The following is a 9,183-nucleotide window of genomic DNA, read 5'->3' as shown; positions in this document are numbered from 1 at the left end:
TATATAAGTATTTATACATACATTCATACATATACACACGTACAGATGAAGGCACACTTGTATAGCCATGTCATAAATGTATATGTATAAGCGTATTGTATAGGGGCACACTTGTCTAGTTATGCCACATATCTCTAGCTTTCTATCTATCTGTATTATGTATGTCGGGAGTCTGATAATCTATTTTAAATCAAAACAAATATTTAAATATCTTCAATTTTTTTCCTAAGAAAATAATTCATCAAAAAAGAAAGAAAGGCGAAAGTATGTAATTTAAAATTTAATAATTGCTTTTCATTTCATTCTGATTACAATTTAGATTTGAAAAAAAAAAATTAAGAAAATTCAAAAAATTTGGTCCACTACGCGGTTTTATCTTTCTTCCCTTGACTATAAATATGTAATTGTTAATGTAGTAGGAAGAATCCCTGCGAAATTTGTCCCCTATCGTTATTTCCCTATGTAATTTAATTCATTTCACTTTCTCCCACAAATCAGTGGAGAGAAAGAAAGAAAAAGAAAAAAGAAATCGAACAGTGAAGCACCCCCCCCCCCCCCCCCCCACCGTAAAGAAAATACAAGAAAAAGGACAAAATCTTTAAAAGAATGCGTGTGATTAGAATTCTTCTTATTATCATCCGTCATTTTTGACGGCACCGTTCCGTTATGGTTAATAGTAATCCTACTATTTCCTGGCTGTGTGTGCAGCGCGGTGGTCGCCGTTGCACTCCTGACGACGGTGGTGGTGGTAGCGGCGGCGGTGGCGATGAAGAGCAGAAGGAGGAGGAGGAGGAAGAGATGATGCTGTTATTATTGTTGTAGCCCTTCCGTACGTAGTACATTCACCGATCATCATCAGCCGTTAATGCAGCGCATCAACATTCTCTCTCTGTCTCTCTCTCCATCACTCACACACTCTGTCTCTCTTCCACTGTTGTGTGTGTATATATATATATGTGTGTGTGTGTGTGTACATGCATGCACATCTATATATAAGCTCTGGTTAAACTGCGAATGTTCACTTTTTTTTATTCATTCATTCACTCATTTCTTTTGAGTGTTTTTATTTATTTCCAACCAACTCTCTGCTCTTCCGCAGGTACATGCTATATAAACAACCATAGCTAACACACATACTCACACGCGCACTCGCTTACACACACACACACACACACACACACCTACATACTCATATCTATATATTAATAAAATAAAAGAGGTTAATCTGTTTCCGTTATTTTTATATAAATCTCAACCAGCTTGCCGTATGTGACACTTCAGCCTTTTAATACACTCGAACAGTGATATATACATACATACGTATATAAATATATATATATACACATATATGTATATATATATATATATATATGTAGTATTTTTTTTTTTAAGCTTTAGTTAGCCAGTGTGTGTTGTAGATGCCCGCTTGCGTGCGACTGCAGTATTTTACAGCGGAGAGAGGTAATCTTGCAGTGCTGCTGGCTGCAAGTGTGTAACCCTTGAGGAAAAGCACTACTCGTCTCTTAATAGACTAGCTTCCTTATCACGCACGCCTGCCTTTCAAGATTTGATGCTGACACAAGGCTATCACCGCTCACGTAAACTTTTACACACCTTCATTGATTGTCTGCCAACTTACACATCAACATCATCTCAACGAAGCTTGATAAATAAGCAGTCACTATTTCCGTGTCTGTTGAAGCAAGCTGTGTGTTTTGATCGGATACTCTTTAACTTATAGCTAATCTATGTTGCTCATTTCAGGTAAGCACTGGCTATTTTATTGCAAACTTTATATAATTCTTCGATGATGTTTTGATACTTGTCTTTTGTAAATACTTTCTCTTATTTTGTTAGCGTATTTTCTGCAGGATAGAGAAAACTTTTTATTTGCTTCAATGAATATTTCTTAGAACTTAAATGTTTGATTTTAGTATTTAAATAGTTTGACTTCTTTCTTTCGTTATTGTTTTTAATTGTTTGTTTTTTTTTAAAGAAAAAACCCCAAAACACAAACTATTCCTTTAATTTTCTGATAACCACTTGTAATCTGATTATTAGAAATCTGTTCTTTAGAAATAGAAAGAGTTCAATCAGGGAATGCACCAGCTGGTTCACAAAAAGATGAAAAAAATATACCATGTTTTGAAATACACACTGGAAAACCATACAAACACTCGTGTAAAATCAAGATTCCTGTTAAAGAATTTCCCAAGGTATTTTAGTTGTTACTTTCATTTTATTGTTTTTACTTTCTGTGTGTGTGTGTGTCCGTCTTTAATTCTGTATCGGATTTCGTTTTCTCTTGATAGTTTTCTCGTCACTTATTCAGCAATCATCAAATAATTGAATATCAGAATTAAGGATCGTGTTTTAAAAAATAATTTTAAACTGGATAATTTATACGGAAAGGGGATTATTTTACTACATATTAAAAAAGAAATCTTAAATTTCTCTCAAGTGTAGAAAGTATTTAGATCTCGTCCAAAACATTGTAGATTAACTATAAATGTTAGCAGCACACTTTTAATATTATCGTTTGGAACAGAGACATAGAATTTAAATATCTTAGTTTATTTGGTTTGTTAAATAGTATTATAAATTCTTTTCTTATATAATTTTTATGACCATTTCATTTAAGCTGGGACTAGTTTAGTCAGTAAATGTTGGCAAGATTTTGGTTAGGAACTCCAATGGTTTGGAGAGATGTCACGGCGGTTTCTGTAACTTTTGACTGCATGTTTCTTGGCAGTGTACGAAGTTAATAAATTCTTTGTACTTGGACCTATCAATTTCTGTTTGACTGGACAATATAACTGATATTCATCGATATAAAATTGAACCCAATGTAATATATTCTGATTTTATATACTCTTCAGTTCAATTTTGTGGGAAAGTTATTAGGACCAAAAGGTAATTCGTTAAAAAGACTACAGGAAGAAACAATGACAAAAATGTCTATACTTGGTAAAGGTTCAATGAGAGACAAAGATAAGGTAGGTAGATTGGTTAAATTATCCTCGTTACTTTTAATTAGAATTATTGTGATTTATATGTTGTGTGTTAAAAAAAAAATACTTAGTAATTATTGAATTTTTATTGTCAGTTTGTAGTGTCATTGTTTTGAAAATTAAGTTGTCAGATAAATTCCTTCGCCCCCCCCCTTTATATTTAGATCCTTTTTAGTGTTATTTGAATTAATACGAAGAATATTTTTTATCATAGTGCTTTTAAAGTTGTTTTTTTTTTCTTTTTAACTCTATTCCTCCTCTATAACTTTTTGTATATAGTTTTTGAAATTTGGACGAATGTTGTTACCCCTTTGCAAGACACAACGATGTTGGGGTGCCCAGTAGAAACAGAAAACCGAAAGAATTTATCTGCCACCCCCAATATTTCCATTTAGCCATTCAAGTAATATCTAGTCTTGTTTTTTTTTTCTTTTTCATATATGTTATGGTCTGTTGACGGATGCATTAATATAACTTGTTTCACTTAATCATAGGAAGATGAGCTAAGAAAGAAAGGTGGAAAATATACCCACTTAAATGAAGATCTTCATGTTCTGGTAGAAGTTTATGCAGAAGCATCAGATGCATATCAAAGAATGGCACATGCTTTCACTGAATTACAGAAGTATTTAATTCCGGTGAGTAGAGCATTTTTTTTTTTTTTTTGTGGTGGTGGGGGGTTTATTAATTGATTGTAAACTTATTTCTCTGTCTTATTAGTTATTCACATGCTGTTCTGTTTTATTTTTTATGTATATTCTACATTTTTGGTGTTGCAGAATGATTACAATGATGAAATCCGTCAACAGCAACTTCAAGAATTGATGTATTTAAATGGTAGCGATGGTGGTCGTGGTCGAGGTCGTGGCAGAGGTGCTCCCGGACAGACGCCCCGAGGGGCACCACGGGGTGGTCTTCTAACGTCTCCTGCTGGAAGAGGTGGTCCCGCTGGCAGGTAAAATGCAGTTTTTCGTTGTTGTTCTTTCCTCTGACCTTTAGTTTTCATTTGTCTTTTATAATTAAACTAAGTTTTTATTCAAACATGTTTCAATTTTTTTTTATATATTATGTACTTATGAAGACATTTTCATAGACATTCTCTGATTTATCTCTTTTTTTCTGTTTTATCAGGGGTGGTGCTATTCCACCTCCTACGAGGGGTGCTCCCGCAGGACGTGGTACACCCCCATCAAGAGGTGGTCCACCAAGAGGGGGTATGGCGGCTGGCAGAGGTCGGGCAGCACCTGCTCCACAAGTGCCACCACCCATGGAACAAAGCTATGATGACTATGTTAGTATATATTTTTAAACACTAAATCACTAGATTAGATTCTAGAATTACCTTATGCAACTAATTCAAGTTAGTGTTACATGTCATTATGTCGTACAGTAATACTTTTCCTTTCTGCTGTTTATTTTCTACACAGTGCCAAATAATTTTCAGATTAGATCTAGTCTATAATCTCTGGTCAATTGATTTCCTTTCAAACTGACTGTTTACTTTTGCTGTGTGTTTTCACTGAATTAGATTATCCAGGCTTTTTGTAGTAAATCTGATTAATTATAAAGTGTTGATCCCAGCAAAAGTTTGTTGCTGGTCTGATAATAAACAATTTTGAATTTAATGAAGCAAAAGTAAGTACAATTAAACAAATTATTGGCCTATAAAAAACCAATTAATGTTCATTTTTGTCCTCATAAGCTGTCGCTGTGTGACCATGTAATTAATTGGGTTTTTTTTCAAATTGACTTTCTCTGAAGCTATGTAAATGTGTGTCTACATCTAGCATTATTCAATTTCCACAGGGATACGATCAAAGTTATAATGAAGGTTATGGAGATCAAAGTGGTTATGAAGGTGGTTATGGTGATCAGTCATATGGCCAAGTGTAAGTGTATTATCAATGTTTTTAATTTTTACACATCTTTTGTAGTCTCTCATCACATAATGTGTATTAAGTATTAGCTTAGGTACAATTTGCCACAGCATTTAAAATTTTTTCTGCACAAGTACAATTAATTGGTTGTGATAGCAAAAACGTAAGGGCATCTGATAAAATGCATGGTAGTTATGGCTCTGTTCTGAGTTCAAAGTCTGCTTGGTTCAGTTAATTGCTGGCAGTTAATTTATATTCTTATAAAGTGTACTAGATGTGAATGGAATTAAAAACAAAGAGAACATTAATTTCAATCTGATAATCATCCTAATATTTTGTAAGTTTTCTTTTTCGTGTGTCAATTTTTCAATTTGGCAATTGTTAGCACATAATATTTACTGTGTTCAATATCTTAGTCATGTTTATTGTTGACATAATAAAACCATTGTAAAAATTCTATACCATTCCATATCGTATGGTTAATGACTAAAGTTGTCTCATGTTCCTCGTATCTAGAATTATTTCTCCTATTGAGTTTTAGTTAACATTTGTGGTTTTAAAACAGGTCTGTCTTTAGATAAAACAGTACAGTATTTGTTCTTTATCCAGTCTTAATAAACTGTTTCATTTTTCTCTCTATGGTCAGTATGTAAAGTACTCAGACGTTATTGTCTGAAATATACTGGAAGCCAGAAGTATTTTCTGGCAGATAGTGTTTGTATTTCTATATTTGACCGGACAGTAAAGTTCTCCAGGTACATAGTGCTCAGGTGAATTTATGTATCTGTGTCTCCAGAGCCTGGTATAAGTTTTTTTAAATACTATATATATATATATGTGTGTGTATGTGTATCACATATATATAGACATATACTTGTGTTTACATATACATGCACATGTGTATATGAATATATCTACAGGTCTGCACCAGCTGGGGTCATTCTGTGGAGTCAAATTTGAATAGGTTTCTATGCCTTAAATCACAAGGCTGCTCACATTTCAAGCCGCTTCTGATATAAAAAACAAAGCAAAAAAAACTTTGCTGGAAATCTTAGTAATTCTGGTGTTGCAACTGGCTTACAAATTTATAAAAATGTATGAAATCTGCAAATACCACTTTGATTCTTTAGGATTTAAACCTTCCATGTCCAGCCAAAATGTTTTGTTTTATGTTCAGCCTGGCTAGATTTGACCCTCACAACTCTCTTGCAATATCATCCTAAAACTAAACAATTACATCATTGAAGTAGTTAATGAGATAATGCATGATTAATTCAAAACAATGTGAATAAATAAGCATTACATTTTAAGTGAGTAACCTGAAAAATGCTAAAAGGTTAATGTTTGAAACGCTTTTTTTATGAAATGTATAATTGTACAAAAGAAATACAAAAAAAAAGCATAAAAATGTTGTTTATTTTCCTTCGTAGGGATTCACAATATTACGATTACGGCGCTGGGGGACAATATGATGAGGGATATGGTGAGTTGTTTTGTTCCTTTGATAATCAGCACAAAAAAGAGAGGGGAAAAGGTGCCTTTGAGTGAGTGTTCAAGTAATTTTGTAAATTTTTGTTTACAATGACTGAATTATTTGGGTTTTTGACATCTCCCCTCCTCCCCGACTCTGTTCATTGCATTATGCTGAATGAACTTAAATATATCTGAACAATCAAACCAATTCTAAGGAAACATATGCAGCTACAAAAACAACACAATTAGTTTTTTTGGTCTTCAATGTGCAAAATATACTGTCAATATGTTAAAAAAAAAAACTATTTTACCTTTATTGTTTCGCTTTTAATATTAAGGCTGAATATGTGTTGATAGTTTAAGTAACAGGTTGGGTGTAACAACTGTTACCCACTTGTTCATTGACTCATTTCTGAAAATGAATTAGCTTTTATTCACTCCTGCGTTTAACTCTGTGGGTGATTTGGTTTCAAAATATGTGGTGTAAGTACAGGCAGGCATGGTTGTGTGGTTAAGAAGCTCATTTTTGCAACCATGTGGTTTCAGGTTCAGTCCCACTGTGCAGCACCACGGGCAAATGTCTTTGATGAATGCCTTGAGTGAATTTGTTTGATGGAAACTTGGACTCCTGCTATTTATAGATGTGTTTGTGTTTGATCCCTACACTACTTAGCAACTGGAGTTTGTTTACATCCCCTAAACTTAAGTTTGGCAAAAGGATGGTACAGGCACCAAACTTTAAAAAAAAATAGTACTGGGAGCAATTTGCTTCGCTAAAACCCTTCAAGGTGATGCCCCAGCATGACCACAAGATGGTGTGCTCTGCTTTTACTTTACATAGGCTTCTGATGTACTTCTAGGTATCATATATCCAAGATGTGGAATCTATGGCTAAGCTTTCGTGTTTTTAGAGTCTTTGACCCACCTAATGATGATGAAAATAGTTTGTATAATGTTCTCTAATCTTGATAAATTAATTAAAAGCTTTGTGTATTTTTATTAATTTACTTTGATGTGATGTCTTTAGCCAAGTTATTTTCATTTTCAGGTGATGGTGGCTGGGGCTCAAATGTTGGACAGATGAAGGCCCCACCACCTACTAGAGGTGCAAAGGGACAATACAGAAGTCATCCATATGGAGGTAGAGGCGGAGGTTACTAAAAACTAGCCCTGGTCAAAACCTAACCCTGCTGCACTGGTCGTATTCGCTGTCTTCGTCCAGTCTCCATCCACTTAAGCCGAGTGGCTTTGACCAACTGATGCCAATCTCAGTTGTGGCCCACAGAAGAATGACAAGCATGTGAGCAAGGAGGTACAAAAATCATGACTTCATGCACCATATTTCACTCTTCCATATCACCCCAACACTTAATAAGTGGGACATTTTCATTGAATTTTGGTCTCCTTTCATCCATTTTATTGTCACTCTGTGACACAGAACTGGCAAGGACCTAACAAGGCTTTTTAAGTATTTTAACTCTTAAACCCAAACTACATCGACCACGTTCTCCTCATTGTCAGTATCCATGTAGTACAAAATGATTTTAGTGATGTTTTGTCACCTCATGCTTCCGTGCTGCCAAATGTAGATTTTAATCTTTGTCAAAAATTTTAAAATAAAAAAAATATATATATATATGTATATATTTATATATATGCATATATATATAAATATATAAAAAAATATCAAGTTTTAAACTAGTTTTAGAAGTCAGCCTTTTGTTTTTTCTGCTGGACACCTAAAAAGCTTAATGAGTCTGATTAGATTCTTCAACTTTGAAAAATGTAAGTAAAACTGAATCAACTATGAGTATCAATAGTTGGTAATGCCACAATATTAGTAAATGTTGTGGCGGTTAAAACCCAGTAACTTGAATTATTTAAAAAAGTTAAAAATAAAATAATAAAAAAAATACATAAAATTCAGTCTAAAATTACTCTGGTCCGTTGTTTATTTCAACTTGCTAAAAATCTCCTCCAGGACCTAAATGGAGACTGGGCACATACAATGCATTTTAAAACTTAGTAAAACTACCAAACTAGTTCTAAATAGCTTAAGGATAGAGCCACTAGATATCCAAACTGTTGTAAATCAATTTCAAATGCTGCTAAACAAATTATCAGGTTGAGGAAAAATATATGTATATATATAATAATAACAACAACAATAATAATAATAATAATCTTTAGGCAATTTTTTAAAGATGCAGCAAATTTTGATATTATTGTACAACCCTAAATAAATTAATCCAGGCACATAAAACTAACCAAACAAAAACAATACAAAACAAAGAAAAAAAGTCTTAAACGTAACAGGCTTCTATCCTTAAGGCTTGTATGTGCTCACTAAAAAGATAGAGGCTAGCTGCTAATATGTCGATATTAGCACTTATCCTGGTTTATATTGAAATTCAGTGAAAAAAATGTACAAATGTTAATGTTGTCGCACTTGTAGTACATCAGCAGGGATTGTATAAGTTTTTGTACAAGTACTCAAGTTTCTGGCATTTATTGCCAGTAAAATTCTACTACTACTACTACTACTACTACTACTACTACTACAATTTGGACGGCTACTGAGACTCCAGGGAAAAACAAAGACACAGGAAATGTGATATCAGCACTTAAGGTATCTTTACTGCTTGATCGAGGAATCCCAATCCATAGTAATGCCAGGTAACGTGGTGATCTTTTCTTCCCATTCCAAGTGGTAGTCTTTTCAGTGTGAATGTTAACACAAATAAACAGCATGTCATTTGTCTATATAACTGCCGTTTAAAACCCATAAACTTTAGAAATTTGTGGCTTAAAAGAAAAAAAAA

General features: G+C 33.6%; 1 protein-coding gene across 4 annotated transcripts in view; it reads left to right on the top strand.

The window, feature by feature from the left end:
* LOC106872055 (KH domain-containing, RNA-binding, signal transduction-associated protein 2) overlaps nucleotides 1–8,295 on the top strand; it is a 10,068-nt gene extending 1,773 nt beyond the window's left edge. The window contains exons 1-9 of one of the 4 annotated variants that reach the window (XM_014918900.3): nucleotides 758–1,764; nucleotides 2,062–2,216; nucleotides 2,880–2,996; nucleotides 3,506–3,649; nucleotides 3,791–3,966; nucleotides 4,143–4,302; nucleotides 4,818–4,900; nucleotides 6,319–6,371; nucleotides 7,410–8,295. In XM_014918900.3, the coding sequence (XP_014774386.1) occupies nucleotides 1,749–1,764; nucleotides 2,062–2,216; nucleotides 2,880–2,996; nucleotides 3,506–3,649; nucleotides 3,791–3,966; nucleotides 4,143–4,302; nucleotides 4,818–4,900; nucleotides 6,319–6,371; nucleotides 7,410–7,522 (1,017 nt within the window). In that variant the 5' untranslated portion in view covers nucleotides 758–1,748 and the 3' untranslated portion in view covers nucleotides 7,523–8,295. Of the gene's footprint in view, nucleotides 1–757; nucleotides 1,765–2,061; nucleotides 2,217–2,879; nucleotides 2,997–3,505; nucleotides 3,650–3,790; nucleotides 3,967–4,142; nucleotides 4,303–4,817; nucleotides 4,901–6,318; nucleotides 6,372–7,409 lie in introns of those variants that run through there. The other 3 variants (XM_014918901.3, XM_014918899.3, XM_089355586.1) reach the window with 3 other exon arrangements.
* Nucleotides 8,296–9,183: the final 888 nt, after the last annotated feature.

Source organism: Octopus bimaculoides, chromosome 7 (assembly GCF_046866305.1).
Source record: "Octopus bimaculoides isolate indiv1 chromosome 7, ASM4686630v1, whole genome shotgun sequence".
Lineage (NCBI taxonomy): Eukaryota > Metazoa > Mollusca > Cephalopoda > Octopoda > Octopodidae > Octopus > Octopus bimaculoides.
Note: the sequence above shows the minus strand (reverse complement) of the source record. Positions and strands in the feature narration are given on the sequence as shown.